Source organism: Lagopus muta, chromosome 1, assembly GCF_023343835.1.
Source record: "Lagopus muta isolate bLagMut1 chromosome 1, bLagMut1 primary, whole genome shotgun sequence".
Lineage (NCBI taxonomy): Eukaryota > Metazoa > Chordata > Aves > Galliformes > Phasianidae > Lagopus > Lagopus muta.
In genome coordinates this window covers 114,420,964-114,443,945 of record NC_064433.1, presented here as the reverse complement: position 1 = coordinate 114,443,945, position 22,982 = coordinate 114,420,964, and the positions used below count along the sequence as shown (strand labels likewise).

At 36.6% G+C, this 22,982-nt stretch overlaps 1 protein-coding gene across 19 annotated transcripts in view; it reads right to left on the bottom strand.

The window, feature by feature from the left end:
• DMD (dystrophin) overlaps window positions 1-22,982 on the bottom strand; it is a 1,043,969-nt gene that overhangs the window by 103,078 nt on the left and 917,909 nt on the right. For all 19 annotated transcript variants that reach the window (XM_048931232.1, XM_048931479.1, XM_048931663.1 and 16 more), the window contains 2 exons: window positions 19,097-19,175; window positions 8,559-8,619 (listed from right to left, as the gene is read on the bottom strand). In XM_048931232.1, coding sequence (XP_048787189.1) covers window positions 8,559-8,619; window positions 19,097-19,175 — 140 coding nt within the window. The remainder of the gene's footprint in view (window positions 1-8,558; window positions 8,620-19,096; window positions 19,176-22,982) is intronic.

The following is a 22,982-nucleotide window of genomic DNA, read 5'->3' as shown; positions in this document are numbered from 1 at the left end:
CTGGCTGCAGTCCCTTTACTGCTGCTGTTGCTGTTGTTAGTACCTAGCAGCAGCTGCACCTGCTCTAACTTTTTGAGTGTTTTATAAAAGATGGGTAGGTAAGGTCAGCCAACAAAGTTTCCATCGATAAAGCCCTAACAATAAATGCAATTAAGCAGGCTTAAATTGAAGATGAAATAATAGATAAAAATCTCCGATCTGGGAGGACATATAAAGCTTCTGATTTTCTAATGAAGGTGCAGCTATCCTGTGTTTCAACATGCATGTCACATTCTTTATAATGTTAAAATATGTATTAGTTTATACATATCACCTTATAGCACCACCAGGATGGCAGATGTCAGATTGGAAAATACTGGCTGGAATGAAAGCTTATTTTAGTATTTCAGTGTTTACTTACAATTTCAAACCTTAATGATGAATGAAGTATTACACCCATGGCCCAACCAGACGTTCTCTGGTGCATGATTAAAATTTTAAATACAACCATGGTGTTTTACATTTGTGTTATAGTCATGATGCTATTGTGAAATCATCTGTTCCCAAGCCAAACACAGTAGATTTTCAACCATTTATGATTTCTCTTCATGTCTCTAGCATTTTTTTTCCATGCTTCACACAGGATGTTGATTCTCAAGAATTAAGTTCATAACATTTTCTTCAGCAGTACAGCTTTTAAACAAAAATGCAGGCAAATGTAATTAGAGCAAAGCAAGGTAAGATACATCGTTGCCTCTCTGCTCCTGTGCCATCTCTACTCTGCAGCAGTGGGCTAACTATTTAAAGCCACTTTTTCAACTTGCACATTAAAATAATATAAAGTTATCTAGCAAACATCTAAATTCAGAATACCCAAATGTGACCAAATTACTGTGGTTCTAGATACTTGCATTTTTTTCTTCACAAAAATTCTAATATGAATGTTAATCCCTGCACATCCACTTCATTAACATAATAATTTATCTGTTCACATTATAAAGTATGAAACATGGAAGTGAAGAATAAATTGTAAACAAAAGACTTCTGCAAAGGTTTGCAGCAACCCTCCTTCATAGCAATTCAGTGCTGTGTTAAATCAGCTTGCACCCCCTCAAAGTCCCCAACCTGACTTTTACAAACAACGTTTATGCAAATTTTGGCCCTTTTGGAAAAGAAAAAAGGAAGACAGATACACAAACTGAATAGCTGCTAGGCAGCAGACTTTGTCCTCTCCATATTACTCAGTAGACTGTTGACACCATTTGGTGATTATGCTAGGTACAGAGAGTGCTGCTTGATAATGGTTCTCTGTTGTGTTGCACTTATAAATGAGATTATGGTGCAATTTCCATGGAAAGAGAATGAATGTTTGTCAAAACTACTTCTAAGAAAAACAATTTATTCAGAGATGTTGTGATACACTTTTTTTTATGGTTAGTTTTCTTTAAATTATCTAGCCACAGATTTCCTAATATAAAAATGTATCTGATGAATAATTGAAATTCAAAGCAAATATGTAGCATGCAAAAGGCTGCCAAGCCTATAGATCATATTTGAAATTGTAATTTATCTCAGAAGGTTCAAATTTTTAATCAGAAAATGAGAAGCAAGAAAATGAATATAGATGATTTGATTACTACTAACTTTGGTTAGACTCTTTACTTAATATTCTTTACTGAATGAAGAATCTTCACTTAAGATCCTATCTTACCAACATTTATAAAGTACCCAGTTAATAAAATTTATGTTTTCCCTTAGCATCCTTAATCTCTAAGCTTAATACATACACAAAGTACTTCTCAAGATTGAAGATCTAAAGATATGGATATCACAAAATGGATGTGTAAGAGTATTGCTGCCATTATCTGACCAAAAAAAAAGTCTTGAAAGTGGTCCTATAGAGAGAAAACAGGTTCATAATCCATTGTCATGGTTCAGTACGTAAAGACCACACAGGTCACCCGGGACAAGAAACATGTTGAGACAGAGAATATTCTGAAATACAGGAGCTTATTGCAGTGTATAGGAGAACTGGCATCTCAGACAGTCAGAGAAGGAGCAATCACATGAGAGATTTAGCAGCTTCATTGAGTTCATCCTCAAAAAGAAATCAAACCAGGAAAAAAAATCTGACCTCTTCCTGTTATGGCCACAGGAAAAGCAGGAGGATATAGTGCTCGGATACAGCGCTCGGTCTTTGCTAGACTTTTGCTTTGCCCTGCATGCCAACACTAGAACATCAAACAGCCTGCCAGAGCCATGAATCCACAGCAGGGACAATTAAAGACGCGTGTTGTATGCATCAGTTGTATTTATAACAATACACTGGTATTGAAACATAGGATGTACAAATGTTAATTACAGTCCTGCCATATATTAGAATGATGAGATCATGAAGAAGACAAAAAAGCACTATAAGTAAAGAGGGAACAACTTACTGCTGACTCTCTTACAGGTATGCTATTTTTTCTCATGTGGAATGAGGAAATACTTAGTCTGTTCATTGTGCATCAGGAGAGACTGAACCAAGGGCAATACAAACAACAGACATGGCAAGTGCTATTGGGGAGAAACTGACAATCAACAAAGGACTTATGAAACTTCTCAGTATAACAAGAATGTGTAAAAAATCTGAGATATTGTTCCCCGTTCCCTTGAAGATTTCATTGGACAGTTGTCAGAAGCTGTCTTCTCTTTGTCTGTCATCTAAATTAAGTATGTAATTGATCTTTAAAAAAGAAAAGTCTGACAGGCAAATCTTTCTATTTTTTTCCCTTAATATGTCTAATCTTTCCAAGTTCAAAGCATTCCAGTGGAAATCGAACATAATTCCTATTTTTGAATTCTGCTCATTAAGAACACAATGTTTAAAACATGGGCTTGAAGTATATGACAATAAATTTCAGCTATCAGGAGAAGCTGTAAAATCTATTTTTTATGGAAGATGGGCCATGTACTGTATAAAATAGGCCCATATTGTATATATGTCATTCAACACTTTCAAAATTATATGGGCTATATTAATGTTTTATTCTTGATGACGGATAACACAGTGAAACTGTATTTAATAACTGAAATAAAATGGAGCAAAGAAAAATAAAGTAAAAAGTAAAATACAAGCAAAAAATCACATTCAGCTTACAATAAATGCAACAATTTCAGCTATGATACTTTCACTATTATGTAATTATATTGTATTACTCTATAAAGATACTCCTTGTACAGTAAGAAAAGTTTACTTTTCATCTTAGCACCTATAAAAATAGTTCATTTATTGCTCTCTTAGCATCAGAGCTGGAAAGAAATGAATAGCTGGATGTAATGGATTTAAAATGTTGATGCTTTCCTTTTAATTAAGTTGGAAAGCCAGATGCCATCCAAAATTCTCTTACCCAGCTCATTCCTAAATTGAGCAAACAAGCCAGAAAATTCAAATTCATTCCTGGAGAGTAACAGTGTTATCTTCACAAGGCGTTTTAAGATTTAACCTGCACAAAAATTAACCTTACTTTCTTCTTCTCTGTAATGCTCAACAGTATAAACAGTCATAATAATTTATACCGAATGCATCTGATAATAAATCTTAAGCACTTTACTTTCCACTTCAGCATGAGCACTGTAAGATTAGCAAGACCACAGTCTCTGAGTGCTGTAAAAGTGCCACAGGAAGCTCCTCCACTTTGGCTTTGGCTACAAGCTCGGGGTTTTGCATTCACTCACAGCCCAGTTTCAAACTTCATGACAAGGTTTGGAGCCAAGGCCCCACAGTCCAAAAGACGACAAAAGAAGGCTTCACTTGGACAAGTGTCTAGGAAACAACAGATATTTAACTGACGGTTTTATGCTAGACAGCATGATAATTTTAAGACAGACTGGAAAGTATGAGACAGTTTCTTTTCATCACAATAGCTACAATTTTGCAATTGAGAGTTCAGAACTGAAAGACATGAAAAGATCAGAATAGCTGTGTTTTTAAGAAGTCCAAGTATTACATTTTTTGGTACTTGCTAGGTAGGTTAACTGTCAGTCATATGCCTGGCTTGCATAGATTGTGCACAGCTTCACTCGCTACATACACGTAAATATACATTATTTATTGATGGTGTTCTGTGTCTCTCTCTGCTTTGTCTGACAGACATTTCCTACTTGCTTTTGTGTCGTACTTATCTACATTCTGCAGGAGAAACAATTAACCCAAGTGATTTTACAGCAGCTCTTTGCTTTATTTTATCTTAGTGGAATTTAATTCAGATAGATTCATTTGTGCTGTGTCTAAGTTGAAGAAAAAAAAAAAGGTGAAAGAATCTTGCCTTTAATCTGCTTTTACAATGAAAACTCTGGGCTCTTGGCTTTTTTTTTTTTCTGTGCTGAAACTCCGCATGGTTACACAACAATTAAAAGGGAGATTAAGAAGCAAGACAATAAAGAAGTATGTTTATAGAACTGGCCTGCTGCATCTCCCGTGTGGAGTACAGTAAGACTGCAGAACTTAAAACTAACAAAAATATATGTCATGAACTGATACATTTAAGGCAAGTAAAATACTCGCATAGGAAAATGTAGCATGAAGAGGATCAGAAAGTGGCGACGTGTTGGTCTTAGAGTTAGTACACTGCATAGCAAGTTTATGTGGATAGTCTCATGTGGATCTTCTCAAGGAGCCAAATCTGTGCTCCTGAGAATCCAGCTTTGTCCTCAGCAGGACAAAGTTCAGTGAACTGCTATAATCTGTGTAAGAAAATAAGCTTGGCTGGGAAATAACTTGGAAGGCTTCCTTTGTGAAAAAGTACAGAGATGAAAGACTACTGTATTTTTGCAGAAGCGTTTTAAATCCTTCAAAAGAATGGGCACAGCAAGGGGCAGAGAAGACAGACACTATTAACTGGAAGTCAGCTATACAGTGGAAGAATAATGTCAAAGATTAGTACAAATAAAGAAGTCAACAACTACTAAATTTCAACAGATCGTGACAGCAGGAATACTGAGTTTTGGGGGGAAATAAAGTAAATGCAGACTTCAGTCCAACCACTCCTCCCCACTCCAAGGTAACAGAGGTCTCTTAGGACTGCATCATGGCTACATTATTTACTTAGCGGGGCTAAACCATACACAAGGCAAAACAAGATTCAGAGTATAGCTGAATTTTATGTCCCCTTGTGCCCCAAGAGGATGGTCACTAGAGAAGAATTGGGTAGTGCAGCATGAGCAACTGCTTCTGTTGCAAAATCCAAAGCAGGCATTTGGTTCTGCTGTCTATCTGTTTTGCAGCTGTTCCTCCATGTTTGTCTGGAGGATAACATATTTCGATCACAAGGGTAGCTCTTCTAAGATATGATTTTTCCCAAATTCTGAAATTAAAATCTGCAGTCTTCCTACCTTCATTATCACCCTTTTTTTAGAATTCAAGCTTTTTTTTAAAAAAAAATCTTTTGGTACCACACGCAGTAGTCTTTGTTCTGCACATTTGTTTCACTTGCTTTTCAAATTTTTGATGAACAGTAATTGCATATTTTGTCTCCTAAAACCTTAAATTTAGAAATTTTAATGAATAACTAAAACATCGCTAAAGAGCACAGACATGACTCTGCCTACTTCTGCTTTCCCATTTTCCAGGTCACCCTCAAATAAGGATAGGACCAAGGCCTCAAAGAACAGAACTGATATTTTTATCTTCCTCTCCTTTTTCAAGCTCATAAAATCTTTAAACACTGCACTAGACATAAAGAATATATTGAAGGAGAAATAAAAACAAAAATAAAAACAAAAAACAAACACATGAAGAAAAGCATTTGATAAAACATGTTTTAGAGAAATTTTGCGTGTTTTAATTCAGAGGTAAAAGGGAGGGATTATTTCCTCAGTAGCACCAGACATTCTAGACAGGAATGTCCACTTGGTATTCTGGAGGCCAAGATACCTCTGCTGTCCTTGAATGAAGAAGTTTTGTTTCTCAGAACACTGAGGAAGAAAGGGGTGAAGTAGATTTGCTGTCCTGGCTCATCAATCCCACTGGGACCAAACCACATAAAAAAGATGGAAGAACGCAACAGCTGTTGCACCACTCTGCTGCAATTTTCATGAGTCTGACAGTAGGCCAAGAAACTATGAAAAGACTCGGAATACCTGAAACAGGTTGTACATTGTTGATAATTATATTTGCAATGGCAATGATGCCTACACCAATACGGTTTAGAGAAGAAATACCGGTGTGAATAATCTTACGAAGGAATTTTGGAAATAATAGCTTTAGAGGAAAGATTAATCAGCTGTATAAAAATTAAATTTTAATGAGGGAAATTGAAAAGCCTGAACATACCAAGCAGTAAGTAAATATCGCTGCTGAGGATTTTAACATTAAGTACTGCCTGACTTAGCAAAGGCTGTGTCATTGCAAATGTGAAAATGATGAGATAAAACAGTTAAGCATCAAGGGAAAAACATAAAATGAAAAATAATGAAATGTGTATCACCATTCTTTTACACTGATGACAGAAAGAAGATTATATAAGCATTAAGAGAATGCTACCCATAGCTGCTCCATCTTCATGGAAGCTGCTAGAGGGTTCACAGTAGAGAAGTAGTAGTTCAAAGAAAAAAAAAAGAATATGCTAAGTTTAATAGCTAAAATGGTACATGGGAATGTACAATTTTATGGAACATTAGGACACTGGACACATTGGTACATGGGAATTTGTGTAGTTGTGTTCAATCATAAAGTGATAAGTGATGAGAATGGATGATTAAGATCAACTGGTGAAAGGAATAGGTGTAACAACTAAGATTCATTAAAACTTGACCAACTTATTTCTCATTTAAACAACAGTATTTCTATAAAGTTGTAGCCAAATTTAAAATAGTAGTGCTACAACTCATGGCTAATAAGACATTTTCTAAAGTGAACGAAATAAACATTTTCCTCTGAACTTGTAAGTAGCCTGGAACAGAAGATGAAATGGAAACTTGACAGAGAAAAACTACTAAGGAGTAATTATCAATGATCATTTTATCATGAACAGTCAACCCAGCCCAGTTACTCATGGCTGCTGGATGCGAGTAGCACATAAAGAGGTGGGAATAGCAGCATGAAACATATGTTATGCCTACATTTAAGAATTGCCAGGGCATATCGCACGGTAATGGCAAGTCATGTCATGGGACAGAGAAAAGGAGGATCTTTTCCTTCATTGTGGTGCCATGAACTGACTCCTGTTTGCCAGAAACTCCTACTGCTTTTCAGCACTTTCCCCCCATTGACTATCCTCTCTCCTCATTTTGACAGAGCTTTCAGTTTCCTTGCACCTGTTCCATTATTTGTAGTCAAATAACATCACAGTGTTCCATTTCCAAGTACATCAGGGAAATCACACAGCAATAGCAAACCAACCTGAACAAGGTACAACTAGGTACAACACTGCATTGCACAACAGACTTGGGGTTCTTCACATATAAAGGTTATTTCTGAAGCTGCTGGAGTGACCGAAGGACCACAGCAGCCAAATAGTTGAGTGACACTGGCTGAGCTTTGAAAGTATAAAATCATAGAATAGAATCACAGAATCCTTAGAGTTGGAAGGGACCTCTGAAGGTCATCTAGTCCAACTCCCCTACAGTGAACAGGGACACTACAGCTGGATCAGGTTGCCGAAGGCCTGATCCAGCCTGGCCTTGAGAGTCTCCAGGGACAGGGCATCAACTGCAATTCTGGTCAATTTGTTCCAGTGCCTCACCATTCTCACCTTATATCTAACCTAAATCAACCGTCTTTGAACTTGAAGCCGAAGTGTACTGGGAAGGCAATGAGGAAGCATGTGAACATGCTATTAAATGACATACATGTTTCAGTCACTTGTTCTACAATCTTTATCACAGACATTCCATCACCCATTTCCTCCAGAAGCTATGCATAAATAGTTCAAAGCACATATTGCAAATAATAAGCAACTGAAGAAAGAAGGAAAATGCATTAAAAGCATTTTTGTATTTGCTGTGAAATGGGGCTGTATGGCACTAGAAACAGGATGTCCAAGCAGTTGGACTTCAAAAGTTTTCTCTCATTCTTTATATATACATACCTCATACAACAAACTGTCTGAAGGTGGAAACTAAACTCAGGAAGAACAGCTTATAGGGACTATTTTTGTCCCTCAGCAACAGGTTCAACTAAACACTCCCCTTTCAAGAATTCATTGTATAAAGTATTTGCATTGCAAGATTAAAAAGATAGTGCATCACATTCACAACTGCAACTCTGATTTTTTTGTTGTTGTTTTGTTTGCTTTGGCAAAACCTGCCATACATATTTTTCAGTGCACAATGGAACAAACTCAAATATAATCCAGATACCCTAAAGCTTTACCTATTTTGCAGGTAACTTATGGAGGCATAACACCAAGCAACAAATAAATCAGCACATCCTGCAGTATTTTTAAATAACTGGCATATTTCTGTGAAATTGATTGCACACTTTTTTCTTCCCACTTAGACAACATAGGAGCAGTTCATGATAGTATAAGAAAATGTCCGACGTTCCTCTTAACACCAAATGTAAATAGCTAGAATTAATTACTCTTTATACTCACTTGATGTAATAGGGCACTTTGTTTGGCGAGATTGCCCTCTCCCAGGGGCCTTGGACAGAAGCTGTTAACCAACAAAGAAACAAATAAATAAATAACTGCATACACACATACATACATACAAACATACCTAGAAGAGAAACATGGGGGTCAAGTTCAAAGCAAACAGGAAAGACAACATTAATCTCTAGAATTACAATTTTACACTTGGCCACACTGATATTGGTCTGTTTGCTCAGTTGCCCATGAAGGCAGGAAGGATTAACCTGCTGTTCTGAAATTTCTGGGCTAATCTGAGTGAAATTGAACTCATTCAGCTGCAAAGATAAATACAAAAAACTCCTTGGCTACTAAAGTTCAAGAACAGATATAAAGCAGAGCAGGTGACCTATCTCTGTGGTGCGCTCTCCTATAGGCTTCCTTCTGCCAGTGTGCTTGGCTGAGTTTTCTCCAATTTCTTTTCTTGTGTGATTAGCTCCTTACATCCATCTAAGAACAAAGTTAGACACTTGTTTACACTTCATGCTGAGTGAAGCTAAGCTGACATACTCTCTAAGCATTTTGTTTATTCTCCTGTTGACTTGTTCTAAGTGCAGAACAACTTCATTTTTATGTCTCCGCATGACTAACTGTGCTTTATTGACTTCCAATAACAGCAAGTAATGAAAAAAAGTAACAGTGTGGGCACAAGAAACAGAGAGGAAATAACAGTATTGGCTATCACAGTGTTAAATGTCTACATCTTACAATATAATGAAAATATTCTGTAACAAAGTCATACATAAAATGAATTGTTGACAAAATAGTTTTAAATAATTAGATTTTGTTAGAGGCATCTGATAATTTATGCCACAGTCTGAATGCTAGGTTGCTTCTTTGTTTGTTTGTTTAATTAAGAGGTTTTTATCCATCAAGAACTGTAGGACCAGAGATTTTCTTTTCCCATATAGTGATTCCTTTACATGGAAAGTGATCTAGCTGGGAAAAAAAAATGGCTGTTCACTTTCCCCAGTGTAATCCTTCTTTTTAGTGACCCCTGCTGTTCATGCAGGAAAAGAATCATCTCCTGCACTCAACTCAGGATCACCTCATGCAATCTTTTCTTTCTCCGTCAAAGCAGACACTTCAATAACGACATTCCCAAGCTGCAGGTACTTTAAGAAAGTCAACAAATCTCTACACATCAGAAGAACCACTTTATATATTTGTACCAGAACTGTTAACCACATAGGAGTCAATCTGCAGAATGAAATCCACTCTCCTCCCCAGCTGACAGACTGGAGTTGGAGGAAAGATGTGAGACTTTCTTATAAAAGTAACTCCATTGGCAAGTTGTGATATTTTGATAAATGTGAATACATGTGGATTCTGGAGGAGGACTGGAAGGAGGACCCTGGTGAGGTGAAGCAAGGCAGTGTGAAGTGAGCTGGACCCATTTCAGATGTGCTGGAAAGGAGAAGGTAGCAGGGTGCAGCTTGGGCAGTGGGACAGTGGCTTTTGTGTGCACTGTAGATGATGCTGAGAAGCTAGGACAAGGAAAGAATATGTCTGGAAGAAATCCAAATTTGGTGTTTGTGGTTCAGATTATTGGTGGCCTACGAAATGCGTGCTGTAGCATGTTAGTAGGTCCTGCGGTCATTGACTTTAACCCCCAACAAACCATCTACAGCTCAGCTGAACGCATTGCTTTCCCATTACTTGCATGGTTCTGCACTTTTTATGAAAGAAAGGAGAAATTAAATTTTGATGGCATGAACCGTGAAAACAGATAACTCTTGAAGTGCATCAGGAATGCGGAGTGAATTATAATGACAGCTCCCATGGAAAAAGAGTGCATTAATGCCATTGATGTATCATAACCCACACATACAAAAGCACTGCACATTTTCCAATACCAATACACAAATGCACACATCAATTAGAGATAGTAAAACATTCCTTCTTGGGACAGACACTGACTTATTTTTTCCAAGCTTGTACACTGTGCATTGTATTTCTTACATAACTCTCTCATAACAATGTGAATATCACCAGGCTACAGTTCTGCCACTCTAAGTTTTTTTTTTTCTAATTAAACACCCAAACAACAGATTGCCACATATATTTTTGGAAGGTGTGCTTTTTCTGTTGTTTCTGAATTAATCTGCGTAAGAGCTTAGCAGTCATAACTTATCACAAAATCTTACATATGATGGTGTTCTGGATACTTTGAAAGAGGAACAAATACTTGCCTTCATGAGAACGAAGTGCTCTAAGGAATAATAAAATTCTGTGATGTTCTGCATAATTGGATTTAGTGTTCCTTCAAGAGATTGCTGTGAAGCTGTCTATAATACACTTTTGCTCTCCTGGATGATTCCAGCCTTGCCTAAATTTGAGTTGACAAAATATGCGGTACTTTTCACAGCTATGCTGAGAGAATAATCATTTCATTTTTGGCAGAAGCCCAGAAGCTGAGAGCAGCTGTTTCTTATCACTGGTTACCAGTATGGATTTAGTACCCATTACAAAGCTAGCGCAGGTAATGGACATGCATCTGTAATTCCTGGTTACAAGCATTTTACTTGTCCAACTAAACACACTTGCTGGCAAACACTTTTCTCTATGATGCTGTAGTATCCATGCACTGAAGAAGCAGACATTTTCCTCTTAGCCATGAGTAATTCAAAAGTGTTTTATTGTTCTGGCTTCCACAGTGTAGGAATCCATTATGATACACCCAGCTACTTTCAATGATGTCCACTGAAATTGAGTGCTATAACAAAATACAAGACATTTTAAGAGTGAATGTGAATTTCCCCATACTTTATTTTATTTTTATTCATCTTAATGGTTACCTAATTTGAGAGTTTTATTTGTCCTGTAGGTGTGCTCATTTCTAAGACTTGCTTCACCTGTTGTTGAGCGTAAGTAAGCATGGTACTTGGTGGTAAGCCTACAACTTTGTTTGCAGAATGCATAATGAAACAGTAATGTGCTGGCTCTAGGAACCTCAGCCGTGTTTTAATCTGTGTGGGCATCTGAATGAAATATTAACTATATTAAAGAATAACACTAAAATATGTGTTTATATTATAAAACTAGTCTGCTTAATATTTCCCTTTAACACAACAAACATCACAAAAAACACATGTATGTTGATTAATAGTAAATTATCCCTCCTCCAGCTATTCAAAGGGTTAATATAGTATATCCACTGTTACAAATTACTCACAGTAGACTTTACTTATGCAATGAGCCCACAGCTCTATTGACCATACAGTGGGACAACTTTATACTTTCAGTTTTAAGTACGAGAAAAATCTTTTGAGTCTTAGCCATCACTTGTGGCACTGGGAAACAATTTTAGGACAGAAGTCATGAAGTCATACTTCCTAGTACCATATACTATACCTACTTCTAACATATACCTATACTCCATGCAGTGTTATATATAACTTATCAATTATTTTTTTCTTACAAATTTATTATATTAATTATATATGCATTTTAATTTTCATATTTAAAGTGGAGCTCATCCATCTGTTCACAGCCAAGACCTGTGCTACCTGCTTGGTGACCACTCTAGCTGGAACAAAAGGTACTTAATTACATTCATGTTTTATTAACACTAATAATTTGCTTCCTCAGCTTAGCTCTACCTGTGCAACTGCTATTTTTCTACCTGGGATGATCTTTATGCAAACATAGAGCTAAGAGCTTGCTTTATTTCTACACATAAAATGTGTTTTTGTACCCATTATTTCTACTGCAGCTAGTTATGGAATTGGCAACTTCAGATAAAGGCAGGCAGGAACAACAGAACAATAAGACAGTCTTTGGGTCTGCAGAGGTTTTGCCTTCCTAATAACCAGAAGTTCGTGTGTGTAAGGTACTTCTCTCCTTCAAAGAAGATGCACTGAATGCTATCCCAATTATTTTAAAATGAGACCATTATAAAAGATAAACTGTTGTGCTCTACAGACTTCAAAGAGCTTATGCTTCTCTTCTTGAGTGCATACACTAAATCAATCTTTCTCCTCCATAATCAGTTCCTGATACACACTGGGGGACGTGTGCCCAATAGGTATCCCCATGTGACAATGGCATAATGCAAGGGTTTGCATCATCTATGAGCTCTTTGACATCCTTTCCAACAAACATCAGCATACATCTGTTAAATATTATTTTATTCCAGATGTATAGTGAACTGATTTCTAAATTATGTGCATTTATTATTGTACCAAGGGAAATAAGGGAACAATCAGACTGTGTTGTGCAGCACTGAGACCTGCTGTTGCACTACATAGCTGAGAAACTGAACTCGGAACGCAGTGACTGCGCAATTTAGAAGTTACAAGGCAGAAACATCAGTCAAAACCTGCCTTTCGTAAGAGCTACACAGCATGGGGTCTATTCTGCTCTAAGTTCCAGCTTGCCGTACTGCACACGTGGATGACTCCCAGGCATTTCAGTGACAGCTACTTCTCAGTTTGCACTCTGCAATTCTTAAATCCAAGCGAACACCCCTTACTTCCCTGCAAAGCTTGCAGTACTGTTGCTGCAACACACATGCAGGCATATAAGGACTACATTATTTTCTGAACACATCAGTTTGAAGAAGGAATTACTAGTCATGAAAACATTCATCATGAAGTCAGAGACAGTATTAATTTGTTTTAAAAGATTTATAAAAGAGGCTTTCCCTCCCGTATTCCCTGCTGGAATCCTTGTGGCCAACTTACTTCCTACCTGCAGCCTAGGGTCAACTTTGTATGATGCAAACTAAATACTGCATGCCTTACATCACGTACAGTATTTCCAGAAGCTTCCAAAGGCCACTTGTAATGCAAAATATAAAATCTAATTCTCTTTTTTCTTAAATGCCACACTACTGTAAAATGACAAAAATACAAGCATCTACTTGTTTAATAAAGAAATACGGCATGAAATAACATCAGAGCAATATAGTCTGCATTGATCCACATATCCCAAGTTACAGAAACTTCATGTCATTAACAGTGCCTGTTGCACTCAAATACTGTTAAAAACAGAACCTTTAAAATTGGCTTATCATGTTGTTGGTGACTTTACTGCAAGTGGAATCCATTGAAAACAAAAATAAATCTTTGCTAAATACTCCATATAGCAAAATATACCAGAAAAAATTCTGCTATATATGAAGACAGAAAATCTCTATTGTGCCACAATCCAGGAATTTGAGGACTAAAAGAGTGCTCTAAACTTAATACAACCTACAACTCATGACAACATGGGCACACGGCTAAATGCATCAGAGTTAAACTTGTCAGTATAAAATACAAAGATCTCTTTTAGGAATCACAGATCCAACATTACTCCAAAAATATGAAAAAGTATGTTGCAGGGGAAATTTTGCCCTAGCAACATAGTATGTCATCCAGTACACAAAAGGCTACCCAACTTTTGAGTCTTATATTGATTTAAGAGTGAAGAATAAATTGGATTACTTGCAGATTATTTACTACTGCAGCATATTGAACTATCTGCTATCCAAGAATAAAATAAAGAACTTAATAGGGATGCTACAAAAAACAGATCAGGAATTTTCCAGGTAACAAAACAAAACATTGTTTTAAAATTAATACCATGCAGTATTCTGAAGTGGTGGCAAAGGAAAAACAACAAAGATTTAGAATGAATTACCTATAGTTTCCATTTTACGGTGCTTTTTTCTTAGAAGCTTTTTTATCAGAAATACAGGATATTAATTTCAAGGGAAAAATGTGTGCTTCCAGGTGAACAGAATGGGAGAACATCATTTTTTGAGAACTGACTTTATCATTTTGTTCAGAAATTTGTATTCCAATGAATTATAGTGGATATTGAGTCATATACGATATACCTTGAGAGATAAGGAATGGTCAGTACTCAAATTCTCAACAGAAGCACATGCAGTCACTTTGTATTTAGACAAAAGTAGAAAAAAAAAGCAGTCAGGATCCTTTAGCTAGCTTGACCACATTCAAATGCTATTACAAAACCTCTGTGCTTCCAGAGAGTTCTCAGAGTTTGGCTGATTCTTCTGAGACACCTTATCCTCCATCTTTTTATTATTCCTTGGTAATATTTTCTATTCAAAGCATTCACTGTGATTTCTAAAAGTATGAAATCATATATCCCACAGACATGGATGAATGGATACAGTCTTTGATGTCTGCATGTAAGAAGTGATATTTGGAAGACAATGTAAGATAATGTATGCAATGAGAAATAAAAGGCAAAGATACTGCTGTTCACATTGGAAAATGATCTCTCAGGTGAATGGGTAGAATGTCTTAAGAGTCCTGGAACCCTGTCATTTTTAGAGTCAGATCTCTTAATTAGCAGGACTTGCCATTTTACAGTCATGCTGCCTATGCAAGAGAGAGCTTCACTCATCTTTGTTTCACACGGCAATCTAAGCACTCACTCAGCACTCTGAGAAATCCAGGGTTTCTCAAGAGAGTGGCCTAAATAACAGAAAAATTATACAAAGGCCCAGATGTGGAAGAGAAAAATAGAGATCTGAGCCACATATTCAGAGAAGGAGTCCTAGGCTATACAGCCCACTCCTGTGGTCATATTTTTCACTTCTAAACAAAAAACAATGACTGCATGAGCTTGTCATGCAAACTGTTGACTCCACCTTTCCCAGTCTTTCTGTTTCTGAAAGAAAACTGCTATAGCTGCTTCACTTCACATTGAAATCAGTGCTGTTATTGCTTAGAAGCCTGAAGGTGCCTGGGAAGCACAAGCAGCACCTGGGATCTGCTAGTTGAGCTCAGAGGTACCTACCAGTTATATCTGAGCACTGCTCGTGGTGCCATTCATTGACACACCACACATGCTAACAGATGATCTCACACTGGACAGTAAATTATGAGGCTTGCTTATGCCTTTAAAAGATGCAGTATCTTCTATTTTTTAGTGCTCAAAAATGATCCACATGAGTGAGCTACCACATTACAAAAGGGACTGATGGAAGACTGACTAGCATGGGAAGTGATATTTAAAGCCATCTGTTATAAATTGTACCTCTCACTTACTGAATCTCAAAAAACATTGTTTTGATAATATAGGTGGGTTCTCCAGCAAGAAACAATGAATCCCATTCTTTGCCAGAGACAGCATCGCAGATACAAACAAAGCAGTAGTCAAAAAAGTAAAATTATTCCAGAAAAGTAATTAAGAACTCTGAAGTTGGCATTCTGTTGAAATCTGCACTCGAAGTAGGGTTGTAAGTATTCTTTTTCATGCTTCAGTTTCTGTATATAGCTTCCAAATTAAGCACCACCATCCATGAAGGAATCACAGATTTTTATTTTTTTTAATGACTTTGCTAAATATTCACCAGTTTCTCTTTAATAGGAAAAAGATTTTTTTTTTTTTGCTAATTTTTTTCGCATTCCAATTTAGATCATTCTAATTAAACAGCAAAACCTTCAAAATCCACAAACTATGAATTCATGATATGTCTTGCACACGTAATACATTTACCAGCTGTATCTTAACAACTATTCCTGCTAATGCTGAGAGCCTCAGTCCTCAGCAAAGTAGTCAAGAAGACATGGGGAAGAGCTGGCATTCTGTGGAAACTTGTGGTACGCAACATGAGCTGGGGAAGCATGAAGGACTGACTGGAAGATCGAGACCTGAGGAGCCCAGCAAAAATGTGCATGAGGCCCAGAAATGGACAGGTCCACGTGCTAGCAGAGCGATAAGGAAAAGTTATGGGAACAGCTCTCAGAACAGGCTGTAAGTGCTTAGAAATGGCAACTACCACTCGATTCCCTGCTTGCATATGATATGATAAGTAAGTCCTGTACAACTCCCCACTACTTCTGTGCCATATTTTCAACTGCCTTATGCAGCTTCAAGCAAAAAAAAGCGGATGATGTTGTAATTTCTACATTTAAATTTTTAAAAAATATAACTGCAAATTAATAGTGTGTATAATATTTCTTCCAAGTGGGAGAGAAGTATAAGTCACTGACAGAATATGAACTTGCTTATGATACCAATCTTTTTGCAGAACTATTCAAGAAGGTAGCAAGGTACCAAGAAGGAGGCCAATTTTTATTACATAAGCACAGCTGAAAGGTCATCACTCACACCCATGTACTATGCTATGTATGGTATGTATGGTAGAGGGAAAGTTGACGCTGAGTATGAACATATAAAACAGGGAGTTGAGCATACAGAATAAATCCAGCAATAAGAATTATCATGGGTCATCTTTTCACAGTTATGGCCACTGACAGTCTGATCCAAATGGACTATGTTTATCATCACTGCACTGAAAGACTATTGATCCAGCTTCATTTGACCTGCCCCATTCAGGTCAGCAATCCCTAAAAGCACCAATGCAGAAATAAGACTAATGCCAAATGGCAAAGACCTTGGCACTTCCTCTTAAAAAGCTACTTCTTCAATAGATCTGCTTCTGTCAGTGCAGGGATGTAGAAGAGTTGTCTGGAAAGCATGTAAAGGCATAATTCCCTCGAGCATGGTAATAATGCATAATACTGAGGAACTCTATGCTTTGGGGATTTGATTCTTACGGAACATGAGGCCAACAGATACACTGGTGGTTTTCAGTGACTGAACACATACACTTGGCAAGGATTTGGTGGATACTTTCAGCATTTCAAGGCCAGGCTGGATGGGGCTTTAAGCAACCTGGCCTAATGGAAGGTATCCCTGCTTATAGCAGAGGGGCTGGAACTAGATGACCTTAAAGGTCTCTTCCAACACAAACAATTCTATGATTCTACGATCTCAAGTGACTAATATCTAACTTTTTCAGGTACGTTTATGAATATGTATTTGTACATGCTTGCACAAACAGCTGAGACAGAGGGAGACAAGCAAATAAATACACAGGATGTATATGCCTTTTTTTTTTTTTCCCCTCAGTAATTTATCCGTTTCCAAGGCCAGAATGCTTTCCCTGGCTCCATCTCCTAAAGTGATCCTCAAGTGGCAACAAGTGACCAGAATGAAATTCATTTTGTCTGCTGGCTCTGGTTAGTGCACTTCTGAATTCATCTGCATTATCAGCAGAGTGGTACCTGTCGCTCAAGTTGCCAAGCTGCACTCAGCAATGGCACAGAGAATAATTCTGTGATGTTCAGTACAATAACATAGTTTGGATCATTCTATTCTCTTGCAAATTGCAACATAGTCTTGGTTAATGTACACCACATTTTTCATTTCTGAGGAATATTCTTTCCTGAGGAGCAAACTGTATGTCAAATAAGAAAAAGGCATCTGTTTACATTATACTTCATATAAAATACTTCATATTGCATTCATGTCGTACACCTATAACTCTCACACATTCCATCCTAGCAAATCTGACTTGCAGTTATGCACACTGGGCAAATTACTAATTACCAGAGATTAAAAATTAATAAAAACAAATTTTGAAAAATTAAAAGAGGCTAAAGAAATTGGTCTTCTTTCTTCCCAGACCCATCATCTGATTAAAAAAAAAAAAAAAAAAAAAAGGATACAAGGCTGAACCACTGTGCTTTTATGGCACAAGATAGACTCTTTTTTTAAAATTTGCCATTCATCCCACTGTCACTGTCTCTTTTTTCTCCATTGCCTTTCTCACTCTGGCTGGTGGAAACACGTTTAACCAATTAAAATTACAAGGCAGTATCAGCTGTAGAAAAGTTTGTCCTCTTCCCCACTGTGAATGTAGCTGTACAATAATAGCAACATTCATTTCTGATGTCTAGATAGCTTGTCCCTCTGCATGGAGGAGACCATTATCCCGTGACTGTGTTCTGTTCTGCTGATATAATCTCTTAAATAAAGTTTCACTGTTTACTTTCTTTAATTGAAGTACAATAGAAAAGACATGTTCTTTGAAAAGCTTCATATTAGTTGCTGCCTTAGAGCTTTGAAGGTGTTTCAAGTTGCCTTTCAGCATACTTCAAAACATCTTGATGAAAGAGTGCAAATGGAGGTGGAGTGGGAATGTTACTGGCAAAAGTAATGCACTTATATTTTATGCAGGGTTATAAATGTTTACTTAACTGAAAACCTTCTGCCAACATTCTCACTATGGTTTTGATCCTCTTACTACTCTGCTAAGTGATAAAACCCTACTAAGCCCATAGACAAAGTATTTTTCTTGCCTGCCTTATTTTGTCCCTTTTGGAGCTTCTGAACCTGAACAGATAAAGTAAATTTGATTATTACTTTCTCTCCCTCTCTTTTTTTTCTTTTCTTTTCTTAATCCTTTCTGGGTTACAATTTCATTTATTTCATTTTTCATTATTTCATTAGTCCTAAAGGGGAATCGTCAAACAATGAAGAACAGGTTGGCAATGACAAATGCATGGGCAAACAGACCTGATACTGACAGTCATTTTCCTTTTATTGTGGACTATGTGAACTTATTTAAAGCAATAAAAAAAGAAAAACATTTTAATATGGTCTAGAATAGAAACTAAGAGCAACTATGGTTGGCACACAGCTACAGTTAATTGAGTGTGCAAGCTGAGCAAGAAAAATGGAAAATTACTCACTGGTAAGAAAATGCTGGGAAGTAGGGCCAAAATCCCTGTGAGCTTCATGCAGTTGCCTGATGCGCTCATCAATGGCCACCTGTGAAGAGAAGAGGAAAAAAAAAACCCATGACTTTCTGCAAAAAAGTAACAAGTAGCAATTATAGTCAGATACTTTTTTCATTAGAGAACATTCTGTTTAAAATTAAGAAGGCTCCTGCAAAAATCAGGGATTAACTGGGATTTAATGTGTCTTTTTCAAAAGAAGGGAGGTCAAAAGAGGTTTTTTTCCCCTAACTTAAATCGATGCTGAAGCAAGTTAAAAACGAATAGGATGATAAATAAAGGTAAGCAAATTTGCCTGAGTGTATGCACTTGCAAAGAATATGACCGTTGACTGCCATTACTGAAGTCAGAAACATTTCTTGATGTTAATACTTTTACTGAACCTAGTGCACAGGTACTTCTTGAGGGTACATGTTATAAATCAGCATGTGAAAAGTAATCTATTTTAATGTGGACACAGTAAACATATTTTAGAAGAATGCTGAATTGAGCGTAGTCAACTCACATCTGGGTGCAAACATTTATCTATTTATTATTATTATTATTTTTTATCACCTTCATCCTTTCTTCCTTGGAAGATGTTCTTTCAAGAAAATGTTATCCCTAGTGTTTAGAGTTGGGTCGCTGGACTGCGTAGAAACAGATACACTACTTTTAAGATAGCTTTAATCTTTACAGTGCAGTTAAACATGAAGCAAGTAGCCAAGAGCATGCAGTTGCTGCAAGATTCCATAATATACCAATGACATCTACCAGAGGCATTACAGACTAGATGCTAAAAGGACACTATCAATTAAATTATGCATAGATATGGGATTAGGTAAATCAAGAAAAAATATTCAAAACTAATGACATAAAATTTCAGAGATGTTTTAAATAAAACTGGTAGGGGGCACATTCACCTAAACACTGCCCATGAGCAAATGTTTTACCAACGTTAGCAAAGCAGAAGGAGAAAGGAACTGGTCTGGTTTTTTTTAATTGTCCTGATTGTGAGATACATTACCAGGAAACAAAGAGTATGCATGACTAAAAAAGCAATCCACATTTTAAACTTTCAGAAATTTTTTTTGGTTGGTAGAGGCAGGAACAATTCTGCAGTAACTAGTTATGATCCCATCAGAAGGAAAAAATAATGACACCAGTGACTTATTGTTTTATTTGAATGCGTTTGTTTACCAAATAACCCCCAGACTCTCACATATTCTTTCTGTAGACACAACAGAAATTTAACAGTAAGACTTCTTTTTCTTGTAGTTTCAAAACTAACACTATGACTAAAAAAAACCTCCTGCTTCCTTAAGCTACTTTTATGGATGCTTTTTCTGCTTTCTTCACTTCCGTACCTCCTTTCCTTCTCTGGCTAAATATGTACAGAATCAGTTTGTTTTTTTGTGTGTGTTTACCAGCACCTCCATCCATAGCTCAGCTACAAATGTAATATTTTGACTTCAGTTCTTACAGGCCACTTATTCTTATTTCTGTTGTGTTCTTGAATGCAGAATTGTTCAAAGTGAAATATTTGTATTTCAGGGTGGGCTCTGCTTTTTCTTTTCAATACTGATGATTGCTAGCTAGAGAAAAGTAAGCCTAGGAAAAGGTTGAACTCTGGATAACTTCTGAAACAGTTACGGCGACAACAACTCAAGCCTAGAGTAAATTGCATGGGCAGATGTTCTGTGAAGCAGTGCTTCATCATTTAGTGATGTACCATGACTGGTAGTGGTATGGATGGTAGCTGTCTTTGGGCTTCAACTCACACTGAATTTATCATGTAGATACAAAAATGGGAAGTCTGCACAAAGATAGACAATAGTGATAATGACTGCTTCTGGCAATTTCATTAGCTTACTACAAAAGCATGAACTAATATGAAATAATTTTTAAACCAGAAATGCCGTTGAAATACTAAGAAGACCAGGAAGAAAATCTTCAATGTACATAAAACAAAAACATTCAAGTAAAAACAAAACAAAACAAAAAACCTGAAAAAAAATGTACATGACTTTATATATATTCTTTGGAGACCTCTTAAAAAATCCTAACAACTTCCCTATTTTGTTATTAGGTCATTGTTGCCTGATGGAAAGGAATCTTGGTGTACTGATGGACAGTTGGCTCAAAATGAGCCAGCAGTGTGCCCAGGTGGCCTAGAGGGCCAATGGCATCATGGCTTGTATCAGGAATGGTGTGGTGTGGTGCAGGACTAGGGAAGTCATCCTACCCTTGTACTCAGCATTGGTGAGGCCTCAGCTCTAGTACTGTGTTCAGTTTTGGGCACCTCAGTACAGAAAGGACATTGAGGTGCTGGAGCAGGTCCAAAGAAGGGCAACAAGGCTTGTGAAGAGCTTGGAGAATGTGCCCTATGAGAGAGAGTGAGGGAACTGGGGATGTTTAGGTTGGCAAAGAAGAGGCTTAAACTCTAACTAGTGGGAGAAACAGAATTATATCCACTGGGCAGAGAATCACAGAGTGGTTTGGGTCTTCATAGCTTTGTCGTGATTCTTGAAAAAATGTTTTCACTTCCCATTTCATTACCAAGAACAAGCAATAGGTAATTCATCAGTTTAAATTTTGTCTTAAATTTTCCTAGGAAGCAAATGAAATATTTCCACCAATATAAATATATCTAGTAGTCTATGCTGTGCACTGAACCCAATGCCTTAGAACAAAATGTGCAAAAATTGCAGTTGTGCATGAAGAAAACATCAATTTTTTAAACCCATCTGAAATATTCATTTTCCTTACTTTATATGCAAGAAAATATATATAATGTTAATGAAGTTTTGCAATACAACACCACATTTCTCAATAGCCAAAGAAAACAAAATCTCTTCTGACTTCTGCAGTCTATTTCTGCTAGTATTAACTCAGTCAGATTACTGTACAAAAAAGGCACTGTTTTAAAGGTACTGTTACTGGTTCATAATATACAAGATGAGCTGGATTAGGCTGTCTTTTAGTTATAACTCCCTACACTATTTCTCCACAGATAATGCTACTGAAAAATAAACAGTCACATTTCTAAAAGTTCGGCTGTTGCTTTACCTGAATCAAGATACGAGAACATTTTAAATGACCAAAATCTTTATATCTAATTTTAGCTTAAAAACATTAGGATATTCTGCGAACGAGATACTTGAATTGTTGCTTTTCTTCACTAACAATTGTTACTTGAAGAGACATAAATCTCCATTATTTATTTAATCCATAGTTTTCTGTTAAATTTATCTTTTTTCAATCATAACAAATGAAGCAGTCACTGTAGAGCAGTAAACACTATACATGAAGCCGAGGATTGTAATAAAAAAAAGCCCACACTGATTTTAAGTGATATTGACATAGAATATAAAAAGCTTCTGCTAAACAAACAAATAAAACATGTTATTTAAAGTCCCTTTCCACTAAGAGGAGAATTTAAAAACATCTGATGAAATACATTATGTTTCCCATCATTTGAATGCAGCCATGTGAACTGAATATATAATCAGGTTCAGATAAACAAATGATAATGATAACATAAGCAAAGCTATGTAATGTATTTGTTTGGAACAGTTTCTTGGTACGTTATCTAATGTAGGGATCTAATCCCGAAAGCACTCTTTGTAACAGCTCTAATGAAATCAGAATAAGAATTTGTTGGGTTTAATTTGGGCCAACTACTAAAGTCTCTCATTTTTGCTTTTTTTCCTGGTTTTTAATTGAACATTTTTAGTGATATGAAGTGTTATATTGTGTTTATGTCCAGATTATCAAACAAGCCAAGATAAAGAAGAAAAAAGAAAAATAAAACATTTTGTTTCTCAATGTCTTTTATGTCCTCAGAAAGTACCAGTCACTA